Genomic DNA, 22,409 nt, shown 5'->3' with positions numbered 1-22,409 from the left:
GGTTTTGCTCAATAGGAAAAGCAACCAGAGGCTTGTAATGAAATATAAAATTCATAGTTTTAGTAGAGACTTCCAATGAACAAATTCAAGTTACGAACTATTTTTCATTTTTAACAGACAGATTCATCAGAACCCAACAAAGGATTTTATCATAAAAATCTACCCTTTTGGAATTTCTCTGATCTTCTTTCTCTTCCAGGACTCATTCGAGTTGAAAAATACATTCAATGCAACAAAGGACAAGACTAATATACCCGAAAATATATTAGATGTTACCGGGAGCATAAAACAGTAAAACAATACGAACTGAATTAATGTAGTAAGATAAGTTTTACTAAGGTGAAAAATAATCTCTAAGTATTGATTCCAAAATAACTTCAGTGGTGACAAATTTATGAAAGATCATAGATATAATATGTAATATCCAAGACCTTCCGAACAAAATTCACCCAAGTTGTGAAAATTGGAATTTAGAGATTGGAGAAAGCAAAAAAGCATATTAAGAAAAGAAACACTTGATCACAAATATAGCCAGATTGGTCAGTTTCATGATTAATCTGGTGATGAAAAGCAAATCGCAATAGGTATCCTGAACCTCATTTGCACTTAACTCCGGCTTCAGCTGCCCGTCTAGGCTTGTTTTTCCGTCTGCTTCCATTTTGTCGAAATCCAAGAGATTTTGGAGAATCATTTGCACTGGATTTTGATCCGATTCCATTCTCTTCTTTAGCAACATTCTTTTTTATCGGCATAGACCTCTTCCTCTTTCTTCCCTTCTCTATAGCAGCCGGAAATTTCATATCTTTGCCAGAGATGGGAATTTTTACATCGTCTTCGTCTTTGTCCACTTTTTCAACTTCTTCTTCTTGTTCTTCAATACCATCCTCCAGTGGCTTTTGAGGCCTTCCTCTTCTCTTGGATGCCGGAACTTTTTCTTCCTCGTCACTTCCAGGATCCTCGCGCAAAGCAATTACATTTTGCTTCTTCCCTTTTCCTCTACCTCTTCCCATTGTCTAAAAGCCCTTTGAAAGAAAACTTCAAACAACCAAACAATCTAGATATATTCTAGTAGATTGATTCAGAGTTCAAAGTTCCAGATCAACATTGACTGTCAAAAACAAAATGGAAATAGTAATAAGCAATCAACCTTAAGCAAATAAGGACTAAATTCAATTCATATAATGCCAAGAAGAAAGTTGATAATGAATACCAAAGAAGCTAGAAAAACGGCCAGCTGTCACGATGTTGTCATACGAATTCGATAGGGAAAACAACAACAAATTTCAAGATTTTATTTTTATGATTCTTCCGTTGAATTGAGTTCAAATTTCAATTTCATAAAACATTATCTGGAATACAATATATATATAGAATATAAATTTAAATACAAACTACATTCTAGTTATAGATCAGATTTGTAAATACAGTATGAATAGTAAACATATTATTGAGAAATCGAAGAAATAAGTAGGGTTTATTCCATTGTGCACTGGATATGTAAATTATGAGCAACTTTCCATAAATGAAATAATTAAGATGCAAGAATTAAAGAAGAATATAATAGTTCTAAATCAAATACAGCGTTATAGTTTTTAAGAATGAGAAGAACCCAGTTCAATCATTTGAATTAGATTCATTCAACTGAAAGCTTTTATTTGAATCAGATTCAACAGAAAGCTTTTGTACAAGTTCTGGAAAACAAAATAAAAGCATTACCAAATAATCAGCATTTTAACAAGCCACTCTGAACCTAAACAAATCCACATGAACAAGAATCAGAGCTAAGTAGGAAACAAGTTCAATCAACCAAAGATCAAATCATTACTCATCTTCCTTCGGCTGATTAAGCATTCTCTTTTGAAGTGATGCTCATAATTTTGTCATTTTCTCATTTCCCAAACAACAAAAGAATCTAAGATTCAAAGCACGAATTTACATTATCACCTGAGACCTCAATAGAAACCAAAAAATCATTGATCTTCACCATAAACACGATACATTGCAAATAACATATATATATATATAACTTCTGTGATACATCCAACAAGAGAAATAAAGCTTACCTCAAAATAGATATTCATACATATTCTGCATCTTTCATGAAAAAACCCCATTACACAGAATCTGATAATAGCAATCAAGAAGGCAACTATTAAACCCTCCCATACCCAGATAGACTTTTGGTTCTATCTAAGGCTTTGAATAGTGAAACTAGCAGAAGACCGAGAAAGTTATCAGAAACGATTATCTAAATCAGAATCAGAGAAAACCCAGATCAGGGAAAGCTGTGATTTGAGAGCAATAGCAGCAGAAAGATTGAAAATTTAAGAGTTCATGAGAAGAAACCTTTGGTTTTTGAGAGAGAAAGAGAGAGAGAGAGCAGTATAGACGAAGAGGAGTAAATGAGGGAGGTAGTAGGAGTCAAAGATTTTCACCTCTCTTTTTTTTTTAATAAATTTTATACTTTTAGCCTTCTTGGCTTAATTTAATAATTATATATTATATACTTTTCATGAAAAAAATAAATAAATTGTATATTATAGACTCGTTGTATCAAATGGTAATTTGCTAGCGATGAAGTAAAAAATATCGCAAGCATCCCTCAATCAAACTGACCTTTTGATCGTATACTTTCTAGACACAAAATTCTTCGCTTTCACCTTGGGGACACGTGTACGGTGATCTTGGTAATAAGTACGGAGAGTTGCTGACATGGCAGTAGTTTGCACCGTAATAAGTTGTGTAAAGGGCGCACGGGATTATTATTTAATGTTTATATGTTGTATTTAAATATATTTCTTAATTGCTTTTTATTGATAACATAAACAATAAATTTCATTTATTAATATTTGATAATTTAAAATTATAAGAATATTTGTAATAAACATGTATATTTTTATAATTTTTTAATATAAATTTTTTAAAAAATATATACGAAAAAAAAAAATACATCGGGTTGGGTGAGATTAATTTCAATTCCACGCACAGTTACCGAGCGTGGTGTCACTATCACGTCGACAAACTAGAATTGAGGTCTCTTTCCTGGGTTGTTCTCTTTCACGCGGTCGGCAACGAGCGCGTGGCGTTGACCACTCGTCACATGTGAACTGCAGGTGAGAATAGAAACTTTACTCCCAAGTGACTTCAAGACGGGGATTTGAGAAAATGACCAAAAGGTCCCTCTTAGTTTTCTGCCGCCACACATTTTAACTTTGGAAATCTGAAACCCTTCCCAAGGGTAAGATTGTCCTTTCAAATATATTTATGCACCGTGCACTAGTGTATTCTTCGGGTCACGCTTTATAAAATTCTTTAGTACAATTACATTTCCCTAACAAGACAACATCTAAATTTCATGATCAGTTTCAACTACACGATCAAAACACAGTTTCAACCCAAGAAATCCCTACTACTCTTAAGCAAAAGGGTGAAAAGAAACCTGAACATCTATTCTCATTATTCTAGACTAACCCAACAAAATAAATATTTCAACAATTTCCCAGATGGAAGAAACCAAATGTGAAATAAAAAAAATAAAAAAAAAAAAAGAAAGCCAAAAACCATAACCTGTTGAAGAATCGGCTACTGTTTGGCCATGTAATATGGATATCCAGGCATTCCAACAGGTGTAGGAGCTGGGAGTCCAACAGGATCCTTTCCAGCAGCAACTGGGGCGTAAGAAAGTTGAGGTTGTGCTGCATATGGGGCCGGAGAACTTGGATAAGAGGCTGGAGGATATGACGCTATGCTTTGAGGGTACGTGTACCCAACAGGGACAGTGCCGGAATGTATTTTTCCAGGCTGTGAATATCCAGCTGCCAAAGGTACAGGTAAAGGAACAATTGCTGATGGAGGCAACTGTGTTTGTACCGGTTTTCCCTTGTGAGTATCGGCAAGTTTCACAATGATGCTCCTACCCTGGAATTAAACAGAAAGGAAACTTATTTAATGCATACATACAATTTGTATCTTGAGCAAGAATCTATTAGTTGGAAGACTCCAGACTCTAGAAATTAAAGGCAGATATAACGGGGACTATCAGCACTTACACCGAGTAGTTTTTGTGGATCATCTATGGCCTTCTTTGCAGCTTCAACTGTTTTGTACGTAACAAAGCCAAATCCACTACATTTGGAAGGAATAACGCAATGATTCTCCACAATAGTACCGCAATTGAGTATACTACGATAACAATACATACAAAAATAAATCAACAACACATACCGTGATTCATTTGTATCCTTGTCGTATGCAACTGAACCTTCCTCAATCTCACCATGTCTACCAAAAAAAGAAAGTAGAGCTTCACTTGTGACATCAGGTGATAAGCCTCCAATATAGAGTTTTCTTTGAGCAAGATCAAGGGTAGTGCTTGCCCCCGTCAATCCCTCGCAAGCTAGATTACAAACAGCCATTCGGCCCTGAAATATAGAGGTCCAACTAAATATGCCGATACCCAAAATGAGATCTACAACTCCATTATTAGAGATTAAAAGCCCATGAAAATTTTTTTTGATCGAACATATGGATAAACTTAAAAAATCCTCCTCATATTAAAAGGAACGACAAGTAAAATGGGATGCAGAGACACATAACATTAACACAAATTTTTTAGGACTATAAATAACATTAATACATTTCTCAATGGTGGCTTTGCAGGAAAAAGAGCAAAAAGCAGGTAAAGCTTACATCAATTAATTTGCTTGGCGCACTCAATGCATTCTGAGTTGACTCCATATGTTTATAGGTGATGAAACCATATCCACGTGACTTCCCAGTTGCCTTGTCATAAATCACAGCCCCTTCTTCGATTTCACCATGAACTTGAAATGCCTGGTCAAAAGCACATGTAAGTGTGGTAGAAGAAGAATTCACACACAAATCTATAGGAATTATGGTACAAGGAGAAAAGGAGCTTATTTTGGAGGCGGACACCATCTAGCATTAGGATCAGGTATATAAGCTTTTATCCCCTTCTTTCTTTTTTTTTTATTTTAATATTTTGGGGTGGAAGGGATAGAATATCACACCATGGCACACAAAACACAATCAGCAATTAGCAATGCACTCACAGCACACAAGGTTTCTGAAGTGGTATTCCAGGCTAGGCCACGAACAAAAAGCTTTCGATGTACAGGATCTGCACTGGCAAGACTTTTAATTTCTTCTGCAATTGAAGGATATTGGGACCCTCTTTATGCGTCAACATGCAAACAAACACACATGCACAAGGTCAATCACACAGCATACAATTTTTGAGCAACATTGATATAGCACTCATGAATATGATGAAAAGAGCACCACATTCTCACATGCAATATGAACCACATGAACAACAGAGAAGATGGACTTATATACACAATAGGAAAAGGATTACTAAGAATTAAGAAAATATGTCATTAGTCAGGTCTAGAAGTTAAGCATGAATTCCGAAGTGAAAACTTTTCTTGAGGTTTGTTTGAATGAATATTGTATGAACAATTATGCACATGGATGCTCATATCTCCTTTGCAGTTATACTTTTGCTCGATATCTTTAAGCAATGTGAAAACTTTAAGTGTTGTTAAAAGCTTCTAACATTTGAAATTCTCATGCATAACTATTAATTGGTACTAAAGCCACATGACTATGATGACATAATTTAAAGAAAGCCATTCTAGCTGATTTGTTCCAAGCCCAAAGTTGCCACACTTGTCCCTTCCATTTATATCTAACATGCAACTAAACCAACTTTGCATTCTGACATCTGCATAAGAAGAATCCCGCTTTAGTCATTCGTACGTACTTTACTGGGAGGAGAATTGCAGCTCTTGCATGACCTTATTACCTTAAATCCCAATAAGGTGATGTAACCTTAAGGAACATCTATAAGCACATGACTCAACCATCAAGATGGACAGACAATGCCTCCCCACTGTATAGCTTGGCCAAAGAAAAAGAGAGTTGTTTCAAATTGCAGGCAAGGCATTGATGACTGATGAGTGATAACAACACAAAATTCAGCAGGGGCTATTTATATCAAGGGACAAAACTGCAAGACATAGGACTCCTGAAGATCTCATGTCTTTGGCAACACAAGCTAGTGTTACCTTCACTAATTGGTCCAAGATACTCAGAAATCATAGATGTCCAATTAATGGCATGTTCCCATATACAGAGGATTATAAAAAACCATATATATAGAAATTTCCACTCTCACCTTCTTTTAGTTCTTCTATCTGAAATACCCTTTCATCACAAAACACATTATCTAAGGTAAATAATTGCAGAAAAGAATAAAAAATATTTCTTTCCTTTTTAAGGTTCATTTTCAAAAAAAAAAAAAGGCCAAAAGGAATCTTCTAAAAATGCAATGCTTAAAACCTTCATTTTTTAGTGGTCATTTCAAAAAATTGTAATTTTTGAAGTCAGCTATTGTCACTTATATTAAAGCTTCATATTTGTTATTTATTTGGTTTTAAATTTGGCAAATTGTTTATAACTTTCCAAGCCTTTATTGTGTTTAAAGCAATTATAGATCAAAAGGATATTTTAGAAAACCTCAAGTGTACACGAGAATTTTCAATAGAAATGACCACAAAATTTTCTAGATATATGAGAATCCTCATCTACAAGTGCATATGTTTATTCCCAGCAGTAGTCATTTTCTAGCCAAGTAAAGGCTACCAAAGCACCTTCAAAATGAGACTTTAAATGCCCCTAAAAATGGTGAATATTCGCAAAATTTATAAATCAGAAAAAGCTATCCATGTTTAGTTATACGAATATAACACAACTCAAAATTACTTGAGTCGACATGGATTCAGGCAATCCAGTTCTATACAACCAACAGGGTTAATATCCTTTTTTCGTACAAATTTCAACTCGCAATCTTCTCAATCAACATATGAAGCGATCAAGCTATGGCTTTCTGCAGACAGAGAAAGCTTGGTGACAATATCCAAATAAATGCAACAACTCTTTACTCGTCGAATATTAGGAAATTTGAAATATTTCTCTATTTCGAGTGCCCTTTCACAGGCTTCTTCTAGAGACTCATGAGAGTCCTAAGAAACTTCTTTAATTTTTCAAGTTTATGCCTAAGCAAGAGCTCCTCAAGCCAAGCATGTAGACAGCTACACTATCAATAAATTTTTAAAACTTGAATAAATTCTCAAACAGGCAAATGGGATAGTGGGTAGTTCTTTCTTTCAACTTTTCTTTATAGCCCCAACTACTAATAGAAGGATCCTTAACCGGGTTACGTTTCATTCGATAGATTGCCAATACTTCCTAGAAGAAACTACCAACTTCATTTTAGTGGAGCTAAAAAATTCATCCAAATAATCCTCGAGAGCATCTAACCACTCCAAGAAAGTAGTGGGATCCAATGTATGGTCACAAGAAGGTACCCTTTCAGTAATGGCTATCTCGTCAATACACCTAGCAAATTGGGGCAAATGCCCAGAACTTCTACTTGGAACTCTACCAAATAGGTTGCTTGTGGGAAGTCAAAAGGAATCATATTCCAACTGATTTTATTCTTCTATTCTATTTGCAAAAGCTTAGAGAACTTTGCAACAACGTGGGAATAGGATTTTGGCTCCAATACCAAATGATGTATGAAAGTTCATCATACAATGTAGACAAATGGAGCAATTATGGGAAAGAGGAGCCCAAAGGGATCATATTCCTACTGATCATGTTCAAAAAATTCCTACCATGTAGTGGAGAAGTTTCAAGAGGTTATTTTCAAAAATGATGCATAAGGAAACTAATTTTAGGACTGACTTTCAAGCGATCTGAGTTTATTCTTCTATTTTCTTTTCAAAAGCTTAGAGAGGTCTGCAACAATGTGGGAATAGGAATTTTGCCTCCAATACCAAATAATGTATGACAGATCAAACCAAAGTTCATAATACAACATAGAGAAATGAAACAAAATATGGAAAAAGGGATAGAAGGATAGATAAACAAAAGAAATAAGGGGCTGTGGCTAAGAATTCTTTTTTGAGAGGAAAAAAAGTACTATTAACAAGGCACCAAGGGAGTGCCACCCAAATACAAAAAGAAGCTTTAAAAGTTTAGACTAGAAACCAAAATGTAATAGGATTTTGGCCAGAACACCAAAAGTTATACACAAATACTCGTCGAGTCAAAATTCATCATACAGTGTCGAGAAATGGAACAAAATATGGGGAAGGGGATAGAAGAATAGATAAACAGAAGAAAATAAGAGGCTAGGATTGAGAATTCTTTTTGAAAGGAAAAAAAGAAGTATTATTAACAAGGCACCAAAGTGGTGCCACCCAAATACAAAAAGAAGCTTCACAAGTTTAGACTAGAAACTAAAATGAAATATGATTTGGGCTCGAATACAGAAGGTTGTACACAAATAACCGTCGAATCAAAATCCATCATACAATATAGAGAAAAGGAATGAAATATAGGGAAGGGGATAAATGAATAGATAAACAGAAGAAATAAGGTGCTAAGATTGAGAATTCTTATTGAAAAGAAAAAAGAAATTTTATTAACAAGGCACTAAGCTGGTGCTACCCAAATACAAAAGAAGCTTTACAAATTCAGAGAAGAAACCAAAATATCAATAAGGTTCCCTAAATCCTCTTCAAAGCTAAGGCTGACCATTAAACCAAAACAATAATGGCTGGGGGTCAAGAACTTGAAGGGAGAAGAGCGTAATTTAGGCTCAATTGGTAAGTCAAACACCCTCTAAGGAGAAAAAGCTAACTTATATTACTGAAGTCATATCAATATCATGCTTGCACTAAACTATTAGAAATAGGTTCTAACCACTGAATCATCAGTGGACTCACCCAAGAGTCCGTTGTTCTTGTTGCTAGAGAAGTCACCTCCGCTGTACTTACCATAACAGAATCCAAATATTTTTCTTCTTGCGGCCATCTCCGCCGGAGAATGGGTGTTTATGGGGTCTTCAATTGAGTGGTGAAGGAGATGGCCTTACAGGTTCATCTCGTTCAGCACTAATGGTTTCTCAAATTTTAAGTTGTATATATACCACGAGGAATCAAAGAAGCCCGAAATGCTCTTTCCTTTCCAGAATTCACGCAAAATGAAAGAGAGACGACGATATGCCCTAACTATGACACAATTTAACAGTAAATGCCCAAAATTTCACTTGGCTTCTACTTTGTTTTTCTAAAAAGAAACTTTTAATCTGAGGAAAATAGATGATAAGATAACATACAGTCTGGAGAGGAGATCAACGAGCTGAGGTTTAGCGAGAGGATCGAGCAAAGTACGTAATTGTTCCTGCGTCGAAGTTTGAGCATCTCCCATCTCCTCCATCTTCCTCTTCTTCATATCCTCCATTTTTCTTCTTTGTTCTCCTTTTGGTGTTGCAGAGCGCGCTCTCTCTTATCCTCCTCCCTCGCGCAGACAGAAATTCGTAACCGTAGGGAGAGAGAGCGATAAACTGCGGACAGGATACCTCCCGCTTCGAATTTCCTAAGGGGTGTTTGGTTACAGGTTTCGATGAGAAAATTAGCCCGGATAACGTTGTCCTCAAATCCTTTTCTTAGTTATTATTAGTCTATTTTGGTTTTTTAACTACTTATATAGTACTTTAGATATTTAATACATATAAATTAATTATAATACTAAATCACTTCCCTTATATCCCCAATTCTTCAATTACTAAAAAATAAAAAATATTTAAATTTAAAATTAAAATATTATTTAACGACAAAATTTATTAAAATATAAATATAGCACGCTTAATTGAATAATTCACACTTATAATTTATCGAATTTGAAAATAAAAAAACATATTATAATATAAAACGTAACGAGTTCACGTATAAAATAAGTATTAATTTAATCAATTATTGAATAGTTTAATAGTTAGTATGTGATTTTTTTTATAAAAAGTTATAAGTTCAAATTAAAAACTATATTTTTATATATCTCATTATTTAAAATTATTTATATTATAATATAATTGTTATTAATTAAATATTTTATTAAATATATACCAAATTAATGTGGTATAATATAACTTTATACACATTTCTAAAGGGCATCAAAGCTCAAAAACTACACATAAAAGCATGTTGTATACAAATGTATGTATTCATGATTTTGGTGAATGCAATCAACTTCCAAGGAGAATGCAATTGAAACCTCAAAATCTTCAAGGTCGATTGGAGGTGGATTAATCATGGAGTCTGAAATTTGAGCCTTCATTTAGATTTTCTTTTGTTTTCTGCTGCTGGTCAAACATGATTTTCAGCTGCCTCCCTTGCTCTTCGATTCTCATTTGTAAATTTCTCTGAATCTGATCCGTTTGTTTGTTTTTGTTCCGCATAGTAAATTAACCGAACCCAACAAAAAATAAACGACGATGAAAAAATTTTCCGAGTTCGGTAAAAATGATATGTTTTACAAGAATTTTTTTTTTAAAATACCCAATTTATGAATATTTTAATCTTGTAAAATTAAAGTAGATTAAATGTGAAAAGAAGTCGATGAATTTACCTCAAGTTGTTCGTGAAGACGCCTTTGAATGTCTAATTGAAGTTCTAATGCTTCTTTGATTTGCATTCCTCTGGCAAACAGCGAGTTCGCTTGTTATTTTATTTTATTTTTTTGTTTTCTCGACAGTACAAGAAATTAATGATTTTTTATCGAATTTTGATATTGAAATACACACACGAGGTCGCATTGTTGTATTAGATTTTCTTAGTTGAATTAGTTCGAATTGATTAAAAATCTCACTTATTTTTTTACAAATTATTGTACGAAACATACGTTTTTGTATCAAGCTGATAAGGTATATAATTTGTGCTGCTTCTTTTCTCAGATTTTCCTGCAATTGGGAATCCAATTAAATTCACATCAGTCTTCCGATAAACGAATCCAATTAAATCTCTTTCGGCCGACAGACTTAAACAAAATAATTTAGGATTTGAGCGACGAACACTTTACCTTCTGCGGAATCCGACATGTACTTTGCAATTCGATATTTCTGCGAAACAAAGACAAAATTAATCATTTTCTGAGATAAGAAAAAATTTCAGAAAGAGAAAATAGAAAATCAGCACAAGATTCTGACCTGCAAATGACTTTTGACATGGAAAATTGTCAATCCATTTGAGTCCATTAACTTCAGAATTTCCTTCGGTGTTGCCTCTATCAATTTCACCATTCAAATTTTTTTTTTATATAAAAAAAGTAAATTTACTGAAAAAATATTGAAGTGTAATTTATCGTGTAACGTATAATACATACTCTCGGTGCCTCCAAGGCGATTGACACACTCGACAAACTTCTCGTGAAGATCTTGGGTCCATCTTATTCTTGTTTTACTTACGAGTTCAGACCCATTCTTGACAGATTTTACAGGAGAAAGCCTCAGAGACTGCTGCTTCTCTTGCTTCGCGTAGAAGCTCTGACGAACAAGTGGAGAATTATAATTGGAATTGCAGAAAATCTGCATTAGAAAATTGGAGCAGAATTATTTTTTGTCACACCAAAATTCTCCAATAAGAATCAACAAATGAAAATTTTAAAAAAGATTACATACTCTATGATCCTGGTTTCCTTTAAGAGCAACACGTGACTTATTTCTCCCAAAATCTGTTGCTTCGTCAACAAGAAACCTATTTTGATCCAGAGAAGGGGATCTGCTAAATTTTCTTCCACAGTACTGGGATTTCACGAGGGATTGCAGAGTGTTTGTCAGTTCAGAACTGGTGTTAAATTGCTCAATTGAATCCATGGAAACAGCAGTCGTCTCAGACTTATACAGGGGAAATCCCATACATCCCTCGGTGGCATAAAAATCATAAGTTGGTGACTCAAAAGGACTCAAAATGTTGTTTGGTGATCTAAACTGGTAGTGAAGTTGCGAAATTCCTCCTTCGATGGCGGGTGCCTGAATTTGAATTCCCATGTCTGATCGTTGCTGGGTACCAGAAAATTGAGACGAATGATTAACAAAATCAACTTTACAATCAGAAATCAGTCCCTGAGTCAATCGAATTCTCTCCTGGCACGTAATTTTCTGAGTGTTCATTTAGAATATAGTATAATGAGCCAAGAAAATTTCAGAAAACAATAAAAAAAATGAATTGTTCACTTTTCTTGGATGGAATGAAGAGAGCGTATCGTGTTTCATACTACGATCAAATATTTAAAGATCAACGATCCGCAGAAACCACGCGCAAAAAAAAAAAAGATTGAATCAAGAAAAGAAAAGGAGATGCAGAATAAGATGGATGATGAACAATGGGAAGGTTGAATTCAAAATGTATGGCATAAAATTCCCTCTTTATATATATTCCATGAAGGCTTCAATTATAAGCTATGAATAATGAAGAAACAAAAAAAAAAACAAAGGAAACCATTTTCATTATTCCTAAAACGGATCGGAAAGAATATCGATTTGAACTTGTACTGACATAACCAAAGCCTGAATTTCTCTTTTGAACAAAAAAAAAAAAAAAACCCTTTGGAAAAGAACAGAATCCCATTATTTTAAATTCAAAAAAAAAATTTGGGTGATCAGAAAAAAAATGAAGGGAAAATTTGAAGAAGAACAAACAGAGGTTTTATCTCAAGTCTCAGACATTATGGAGGGCCTGTGGGGGGGAAGATAAAATGATAAGTAGGGAAAGGGTTAGTGTTCTGTTGACAAGAATCTTGTGTTGTGGGCATCAATGGCTTAATAATTTAACATGGTTCTGGCATCAATTCACAGCAACAGATCCAAAATTATTCTTAGTATGAGATGCCAATTGAATTCCCAGGCAGACTTTTTTTTTCGTAAATCTGAGTATGATTCTAAGTTTTGTTTGTTTTTAAATTTTTTCAAGTAATTTTGAATTTACTACATTGATCTATAAAATTGTTCGAGTAAGAAAGTATTAAAATATTATATTATTATTGATACTTATTTACTATACGATAAATTAAATATACAAAGAATTTATATTATTATTGTGTAAGGGATATTAGTCTTAATCTTTTATTTCGCTTCCGTATTCAAATTATTATATATATTTTTTTAAAAAAAATTTATGAGGTCGTTACAAATCCCTCTTTTTAACAGGCAGACTTTCTTTCATAAATTTGAGTATGATTCTAAGTTTTGTTTGTTTTTAAATTTTTTCGAGTAATTTTGAATTTACTACATTGATCTATAAAATTGTTCGAGTAAGAAAGTATTAAAATATTATATTATTATTGATACCTATTTACTATACAATAAATTAAATATACGATAAATAACTCTCAAATAATTTTATTATTTTATATTAATTATAATTATAATGTAATTAAACTTTTTGTACTTAATTTATTACTTATATTGTGTTTAATCATTAGATAAAAAGAGATGTAAAAACTTAACTCACTTTTTTTAAAAAAATAAAAAATAATATATGAATATTAATAAAAATATGATTAATAATGATACAACGTAAAAGAAAAAAAAAATAAAACACATAAACCCAATTTTAACCAAAAGTAAATTTTTTTTTTTTACACGAAAAGAATTGAATCGAGTTTTTAATTTAACGTAATAAATTCGTTGAGATTTAACACTACTTGATTAATTATACATAATCAAATATTATCGGCAGACAACTGTCAATTAATTATATACCCGTAAAATATCGAGTTTTACTTATTTAGTGAGATCAATTTCAGAAGAGTTTTGTGATGAAATCTATAAAAAAATAATAATAATAATTTAATATTTCAAAATTTATATCCCTCAGATTTCCAAACCAATTTTCTATATAATGCTCTTGATTTATTCCAAAAAAAAGTAGTCTTAATTATTCTTTTCTTCTAGAATATATAAATCATATATATATATATATATATATATATCTTTAGAAAAAATAGTCTTGGTCAAATCTGATGTGATTATACATGTATACGAAAATCGTAGGATATATATATATATATATATATATATATATTGGTTGATTTTATGGGCGTTTTCAATTGGGCCCTCTATATAAAATGTGTATGCCTCAAAATCAATTTTCCAAATTGGGCTTCAAAATATTTTCCATGAATCACTATATAATAAAAAATAAATAAAAGCCCAGAACCAAATCCTATGCAGTTGTGATTCTGCAATCTCCCACTGATGATTATCTGATTCTGCAAATCTGCAACTGATGATAGAGAACATGGGTTATACAAGTATGGTGATGACTAAAACCCTAGGCCTCCTCGTAAAAAATAATTGGATGTTCGATATATCGTATACAAGATATATTGAATTTTAAGTTGTACAGTTCTCTCGTATTCTCGTTTGAAAGTTATTTCTTTAATTTATATATCTCGTTATCAATCGAACAAATATTTTTACTTTATATATCAAATATTTCAATTATCAAAAATCCCGACATGTGGTTATTCCTTCTTACGATCGATATTCAATTATTGGCGTCAACTTACGTCGTAAGATAATATTGAAATGTTCGATTTCATTTAGTATAATTATATATTCGTGTTCGAAAAACTATACAATCTATAGAAGAAAATTACGTGAGATTTGGATTATATCATCTTAAAGATTTGTGGCTTTGGGTCATTCCCATGTGCAAATGATTGACGAACAATTCAATTCGCGTCCAAAGAGCAAATTGTGTGTGTGCATACACATATACATACATATACATATATATATACATGTACGTACATGTAAGTCAGCAAAATGAGGCTTGTACTCATCAAACCCTAATTTAACATCATTTCATTTCCAAAAGAAGAAATAATGAACTAGTTGATCTTGCTTTTGGTAAATGTCTCTCTCTTTTCATTTTTATTACTTTCATCATCGTAATTACTTAGAATTAAACTTAAGATCTTAACATTTTGTTTCGTTTAATTATATTCTAATCTCATTATAATATATCATACATCATATACGTATTTTACTCGAGTATTTTGATGTGTGTATACATATATACATATAAAATAATGATATATACATGGTTTACGTGAGCTTAATCCATCGTCATTATTCTTGTTTGGAGAGTATATATCATAGCTTTTCACCTAATCTACATGCTTACGTACACGAGTGTATATTATGAATTTTAGAGTAACTTAGACACAACTTCAATACTATACAATATATCATATACATATATGTTTTGCAATCCTTTCCTAAATAATATACTATATATTATACATATATTTATATAATTTAATATGATCATTATAATTTTATTAATATATTAATGAAATAAATCTTTAATTTTATTGAATAAAATATTATAAATTATTAATAATTTTTTTTAAAATCTTTTTGACTTTTTTATATAATCACGACATATATGTATAGTTAATTTTTTTAAAAAAAATTATATATATATATATATATTACAATAAAAAGTACCCTCTATGTCATATTACACAGGGTACTTTTTAAAAAAATAGGAAGAAACATGTATATATGTATGTATCTATATATATATATATATATATATATTTGCATGGAATATTTACATTCACTGATAAATCTAGAAGGGACAGGAACTTTCTCTTTAACTTGTAATTAAAATTTAAAAAATAATTAAAAAGAATTTGCATGAGACTTTCCCCCAGACTGTGACAGTTGATTCCAGTGGAATATATTAAAGGTGATGTATTTCTAATCCTCCTCTCAATTTTTGAAATTGAAATTAAAGTGGTAGTTTTATACTGCTACTAAAGTGAATATTAGATATTTGACTTTTATTTAATTTAATAATAAATATATATTATTAAAATTTGAAATTTAAATATTATATTTATCGTTATAATATAATTCTATGAATGAAAAATCTATATTTTTATCAAAATATATAACTTATTTTTATTTAATAAATATATATTTTTAAATAATTAATTAAAATATGAATAAATATAAAAAAAGTAGAGCGTTGTAAAGTTTGCTTAACTCTTTGCGCGGTTTCATAAATGCTCCTCACTAACGATCCGAGGTTGGAGCATAGTTGACGTTGAATCTAAAGGATCTATATTGATAGTACGGTAGTAGCATCTAAATGTGCAAATATTATAGCAAAAACAGGGTCGGTCAAATCATTTACAGGTACATAAACTGCTTGAATAGAAGTTATTGACCTTTTTTTAGTAGAAGTAATTCTTTCCTATAAAGAATCCATTTGGGTATTATTAAGAGTGGGTTGATAAGTTACAGCAGAAGTTATTCTATTCAATAAGACAGATACTTAGAATCCTGCTCGGACGAAATGGAAGACATTGTCGATAAATAAAAATACGTCTTGTTCATTAATATCTCGAAAATATTCCGCTTGCACTGAAATAAAAAGTCCGTTTGACTTTTTAAAAATTATCATTCTTGTAATCTATGTTTTTTTTTTTTTTTTGCTCGGATTACAAGCTGATGTTATTCGAAATCGATTCAAGTGATGAAAAATAAACGATTTTTCCCTCTAAATTATTAAAAATTAAAAACAAAAATCACATTAGTCTTATATTAAAAATAATTTTAAATTAAATAATTTTCAAAATTTATTTATTTAATTTTTCGTTTGTTACTTTAGAAAGATTATTCTCGTAACCCTATTAGATTTTCTAAATTATTATGTAAGAAATGTAAACTCTAACTGTAACGCTCGAAAAATTGAAAAAAAAATATATATATATTATTTTATTATTAATTATTTTAATTAGGGTTTAAAAAAAACGACATGTCAGCAGACCCAGTCAGCAGTCCCAGCCAACCAGGTCCTGCCACGTGGCAAAACCACGTCGACCGGGGACAGGCCACGTTGGCAATCCGCGTACTCGCGATCGGACGGCCCAGATCAAGCGTGCGTACGGACGGCCCAGATGCAATCGCACGGACGGCCCAGATTCAATAAAAAATGGACGGCCTAGATTAAAACAAAATGAACGGCTGAGATCAAAAGGCAAAAGGGTATAAATAGAACCCCCACACCTGACCACAAAAACCCTAGCCGCCTGCCCTCCCCGGAGAAGACGAACCAGACGTCGGAGACGCCGGCCGCCGCCACCCGCCGCCGCACCGGGGAGATTTTCGACCGCCGATCGAGGTAAATTTCATACCCCCGACTCGTTTTTCCACGCTGATTTCCCCTGTGGCCAAATCGGAGCCAAAATCCCGGCCAAACGGTCGAAAAACACAGCCGAAACCCAGCGGCGCTGCCGCGCCCCTTCTCGGTTTTTGCCTCCGATGAGGCCCTTCCCGGCCTTCGTTTGATGCAATTTTTATATCACTGTGATCACCATTCTTTTCTCTACAGGTTGATCGGAGCCAAATCACCAAAACACGAACTTCACCGGAGAGCCGCCGCACCCGAGAGCACCGCCGCCGGTAAGCTTCGGTTTTCTGTAATATTTTGGCCCCCCGAGGGCCCTAGGGTTGTTTTATCGCAAAAACCGATGCAAGTGTGGCCGAATTCGACCGGAAACGGCCTAAAACGGCCAAACCGAGGCGAATAGCCGCCGTAAGCGGCGGCGCCGTCGCCGGAGCACGGCGGAGCCGCCGTGCCGGAATTGCGATATTGGCCAAAAAGGGGCCCTGTGCCTAATTTACGATTTTTTGGAACACGTGCAGGTACCAGTAGTGCGTTTCAGTTCCCCGGAAAAAATTCAGGGAAAATTAGGGACAGCCTGTAGGCGCACTGTGAAGCCGTGTTCGGACCCCGAAACGAGTAAGGACCCCTCACCCTATTTCCTATCATGGTATTAAAGTTCAACAATGATAAAACGGTATTTCTTGAATCAACGAATGTGTGAAATTGCTTAAGGTCGCTAATGGAGCCCGAGTCTAGTGTGTTTGTCGGTTAACTGTTATTTGGTCTATTTTACAGTTTAAAATGCAGTATGAGGTTTGATATTTTCATTTTATAGTTTTGTGTGCATATTTTACTGTTTTATTGATTATGAATTGAATGACTGGGATATTGATGCTGTATGTTGTCTGTTTGGCATAAATTACCGTTTGCTTGTTTGTATGTGAATTAATGATGCTGACTGAGGAAAAAGAGAATGAAAGAATATGTAAATGGGTAATTGTATAATGGGGTCAGCCTGACTAGATATCCTGGGAGATGGTGGACGGACCGGGTCCATAGGGAAGCCCTACCGGGATTGTGGTCTCTCATACCGGACGGGGTATGGAGATCTTATGTGTTTTGGCGCTCATACCGGACGGGGTATGGGGACGGCCCGTTTCACCCTCATACCGGACGGGGTAATGAGGTTTATAGTTTTGGCACCCATACCGGACGGGGTATGGGGACAGCCCTCGAATCTGACTTCAAGTGTTAAGGGTTAACGGGTAACGGGACCCCTATGGATCCCCATGAATACTAGTGGGCTGGTAAATGAGGAAAATATGTTGTGTAACGATTGAATTACAAAAGGCTTGATAAGTATTATGTTATGCAGTTTATATATAATTTCATGATGATGATAATGTTATTGCTTTCGTACACTATTTTATGAATTTCACCGAGGTAAGTGGATGGTGAATGATTTATTATTGATAAAATAATTTGTTGTAAATTATGCTCAATTGGTCTTTTTGTGTTTTCTACCCACCTTTACCTCTGTTACTGTTTTATGAATTTCACCGAGGTAAGTGGATGGTGAATGATTTATTATTGATAAAATAATTTGTTGTAAATTATGCTCAATTGGTCTTTTTGTGTTTTCTACCCACCTTTACCTCTGTGACGGTGAGATATCGTGATGTCTTTACTGGACTAGTGTAGCTCATTCCTTATTTAATCATTTCAGATCAGGAAGATATTGTTCCCGAGCCGGTTCCGCAGGAGGACGACGAAGGGGACGCCTAAAGACTCCATAGTCATATTCGTAGCTTTTACTTTCAAGTTTCTCCTTTAGGTAGTTGATCTTTTATATTTTATAAGCACGTTTTTTGTTTTAGTGTAAGGGATGTTAATCGAATTTTTTACTTCACTTCAACATTTGATATTTTTAATACACATTTCATTTTAAATTTCTGGGGCCGTTACACTAACTTTATTATTTCGTTTCTGCATTCAATTTATGATTTTATTTCCTTTCAAGTTCGCGAACCGTTTCAAAAAAGTCAACTCTTATCCAATGCAAGATCAAATACATGTTATGTTTTACTTACAATTTTTGAATCAAATGTTACTTCTTTATATTTATAAATATATATATATATATTTTTTAAGTTGTAATAAAAAAACTAAGTTACCTCTTTTTTTTTTTTTTTGCTTTAATTACTTTCTTGTAAACACTTGAACAATCTTCTATGATACCTCTTCTCCATCCATTGCCATAGCCATAGCCACTTCTTTTTCTATACATACATAGATACATATACACATATATATATATAATGTCAGTACAAAAACTGTCCTTTTATTCCATTTATTTTGAAGGGCACGGCGACTTTAATGTACATTTGTTATTTTAAATCAAAACCAGTTCAGTCAATATAATATATATATATATGTGTATATATATGGATTAGGTAAGGAATCTCACTACACTATTCACGTGACTTGTCTAAGTCATCGAACCAGAAAAAATCACGATCCAAGAAATTTGAAGTCATCAAAGACAAGAAAATTTTTGTCGTTTCACCTCCAAATTCCACTTGTCATTAAATTCAGGATTCAATTATTAATTATTAATTATGTACGGAGGATGGCTTATTTTAAATTCTTCTTCTTTGTTTATTAAAAAATTAAATTAAATTAAATTATTATATAATATTTTTTTTAACTAAAATCGTAATAAATCTATTAAAATTAAATTAATTTAGTCACTATCGTTTTATAATATATCTATAAAATAATTACTCATATTGTAATTTCAATTTTCATTAAGTTCATGTCGTCAGAGGGTTAATTATCAATTCTATATGGGTGGGTTATTTTGTTTCTCTTTATAAAAAAATATATATATATTGAATTTTTAACTCGTTATTATTATTATATGTAAATAAATATAATCATTATGAAATGTTTATTTCGTTTAAAAATATAATAAATTTGGTAAGATCAAAAATCCACTATTATATAAAATGATTAACTATATATTTTTAGTAAAATTTAAATTCCTATTTTATAATATTTATACCTAAAATTTAGTACATCATTAATTTTAAAATTAAAAAATATATATAAAAATATAAATTTAAAATTTATAAATTTTTATTTAGTATAAAATTAGAAAAAAAATAAGTTGAAGATGAAATTTAAAATACTTTTAAAAAAATAGTGAAAATTTAGGTTAATGGGATATTTAAAAAAAAAATTAAAAATTGGGGTCAAAACGTAATTGAAAAAAATTACGTCATATAGAACCGCCTAGTCAGCAGTCCTGACGAACCAGAATGCATCGCGTGGCAAAACATGTTGACTCGGTGCCACGTTGGCAATTCGCGTGCCTGCGACCAGACGGTTCGGATGCGTTCCCGCGTGCGTGGACAGTCTTGATTCGTTCCCTCCTTAAGTACAATCGGACAATCGCGATTAAATGCGGTGAACTGTCTATATCCATTTTCTCTTTAAATACGATCGTACGGTTCAGATCAAATCGTGATGAACGGTTCATATTTATTTTCTCTTTAAACGCGATCGAACTATCGAGATCAAACACGATGAACGGTCCAGATTTAAAGAAAATATATATAAATATTTTATTTCACACCAAATTCAAACCTTACCCGCCAGCCCCCTGCAGGAGAAGAAGAACCAATCGCCAAAGAAGGGAGTCGACCGTCGCCCGCCGCCGTGCTGAAGCCACCTCCGACCGCTAAAAAAAGTAAAAATTATCATATTCGTTTGGAATTTGATTTTGAACACTTCCATAGCCAAATCAAAGCAAAATGAGCAACGGATAAGCTGAAAACCGTGGGTAAAGCCCAGCAGCACTGTCACGAAAAAAATAAAAAATTGCCTCTGATGAGCCCATTTATGTTTTTCATTTCGTGCGATTTTTCCACCATTGTGTTCACCATTATCTTTTCTACAGGTTGACAGAAGAAAAAAGCTCATCCACGAATGTGAGCCTGCGGAAATGCCGCACCGAAAAATCCTACCGCCAGTAAATTTTTGTTTTTCAATTTTTTTCGGTCATCGAAGATTTCTTAACGTATTTTCTCGTAAGAATATATATAAAACCGGCCGAAACTGACCAAAACTGGCCAAAAACAGCTAGTCCGAGACAAACCGCCGCTACGAGCAACAAGTGTTTATTTTTTATTTATTTCTTAATTTTTTATTTATTGTTTCAGAAAGATCATTCTCGTAACCTATTGGGTATTTAAAATTATTGTATAAAGAATATAAATCATAACTCTATTATTTTATTTTCACATTCAATTTATAATTTATTTCTTTTTAAGTTTTGGATCGTTACATAAACAATCTCACTCTATAATTTTGTACTGTTTGTATTAATTCTAGTTTTATTTTTAATGATGAAGTTCTAAAAGTACTTCTAAATTTTTGTGGGTACTCCTTAATCTGTGAGTGCATGCATGATTTAAGTGAGATTAATTATAATATACTAATAATTAATCTTACTATTATTACATACATACATATATTTATACTTACTCCTTTGAATAATATTGAACTACAACAGCTGGTCCAATAAAATCCAACCAACAAACAATAAAACTTTGCAGTGATATTATATAAAAAATTTAACTTGTCTCTTTCATTATAATACCAACAAAAGCAATTTACATGACATGTCTCATATGGCAAATTTAAGCACTTCAAGTTACTTAATTACATGTTAGTTTAAAATTTGGTCTAATTTTTGGAAAAAACAAAATTTAATATTTCGGATAATATATTTTAAATTTTATTTTTTTAATTTTTAAACAAACCCAATTTGGATATATATATATATATATATAATTTTTTCTTTTTGTCTGTTTATTATTATTGTTTGTATATAAAAATATTTATTTGTAGTGCATATTGACTTGATTTGAGAAGAGTTTGCTTGCATCTTGCAAGAACAAATAAATACCTTCAATAAATTTTTTATTATAATTTAATTTTTAATTTTTTAAATGAATAATTTCTTTAATTTGTTTAACTTAAAAAGTTAAAATAGTTAGAAAATATTTGAATACTTTAAAAAATGAATTTAGCCAATTAATTAAAATTATTTTAATTAAAATTATTATTTATTTATTTTCTAAAAGTATTCAAATATGATTAATTTATTTTAGCTTTTTAAATTAAACAATATAAATAAATTATGCGTTTTTGAAATAAATAAAATACTTCATTGACTAAATTATAATAAAAAATTTTATGAACCAAATCATAACAAGTGACAAAGTTTGATAATTAATTTAGTAATTTTAACTTCAATTTTATTAGCATACAAATTGTAAATTGTATCTTTTT

The 22,409-nt window shown here is 32.3% G+C and overlaps 3 protein-coding genes across 5 annotated transcripts; all 3 read right to left on the bottom strand.

Moving 5' to 3' along the window:
• Nucleotides 1–307: 307 nt before the first annotated feature.
• On the bottom strand, nucleotides 308–3,708 carry LOC110811671 (uncharacterized). Of its 2 annotated transcripts, none has more exons than XM_088209313.1 (2): nucleotides 3,568–3,708; nucleotides 308–1,108 (listed from the first exon to the last, which is right to left on the bottom strand). In XM_088209313.1, exon 2 carries the CDS (start codon nucleotides 1,008–1,010, stop codon nucleotides 597–599), a length of 414 nt encoding a protein of 137 aa, XP_088065439.1. In that variant the 5' UTR covers nucleotides 1,011–1,108; nucleotides 3,568–3,708; the 3' UTR covers nucleotides 308–596. The 2 variants fall into 2 exon arrangements, with proteins under 2 accessions (XP_088065439.1, XP_021893920.1); XM_022038228.2 differs by lacking the exon at nucleotides 3,568–3,708 and adding an exon at nucleotides 2,064–2,572.
• LOC110811699 (UBP1-associated protein 2C-like) lies at nucleotides 3,285–9,459 on the bottom strand. 2 transcript variants are annotated; one of them, XM_088209311.1, is made up of 6 exons: nucleotides 9,209–9,459; nucleotides 5,073–5,193; nucleotides 4,690–4,833; nucleotides 4,225–4,421; nucleotides 4,050–4,125; nucleotides 3,285–3,918 (listed from the first exon to the last, which is right to left on the bottom strand). In XM_088209311.1, the coding sequence occupies exons 1-6, from the start codon at nucleotides 9,331–9,333 to the stop codon at nucleotides 3,583–3,585; spliced, it is 999 nt and encodes a 332-aa protein (XP_088065437.1). In that variant the 5' UTR covers nucleotides 9,334–9,459; the 3' UTR covers nucleotides 3,285–3,582. The 2 variants fall into 2 exon arrangements, with proteins under 2 accessions (XP_088065437.1, XP_088065438.1); XM_088209312.1 differs by lacking the exon at nucleotides 9,209–9,459 and adding an exon at nucleotides 5,828–6,211.
• Nucleotides 9,460–9,961: 502 nt separating this feature from the next.
• LOC110811751 (myb-like HTH transcriptional regulator family protein) lies at nucleotides 9,962–12,602 on the bottom strand. Its single transcript, XM_022038314.2, has 7 exons — nucleotides 11,546–12,602; nucleotides 11,251–11,452; nucleotides 11,075–11,151; nucleotides 10,948–10,987; nucleotides 10,771–10,828; nucleotides 10,498–10,567; nucleotides 9,962–10,297 (listed from the first exon to the last, which is right to left on the bottom strand). The coding sequence occupies exons 1-7, from the start codon at nucleotides 12,035–12,037 to the stop codon at nucleotides 10,175–10,177; spliced, it is 1,062 nt and encodes a 353-aa protein (XP_021894006.1). The 5' UTR covers nucleotides 12,038–12,602; the 3' UTR covers nucleotides 9,962–10,174.
• Nucleotides 12,603–22,409: the final 9,807 nt, after the last annotated feature.

Source organism: Carica papaya, chromosome 8 (genome assembly GCF_054855325.1).
Source record: "Carica papaya isolate Zhongbai chromosome 8, ASM5485532v1, whole genome shotgun sequence".
Taxonomy (NCBI): Eukaryota; Viridiplantae; Streptophyta; class Magnoliopsida; order Brassicales; family Caricaceae; genus Carica; species Carica papaya.
The sequence above is the reverse complement of the archived record's forward strand: the minus strand, read 5'-3'. Positions and strand labels throughout refer to the sequence as shown.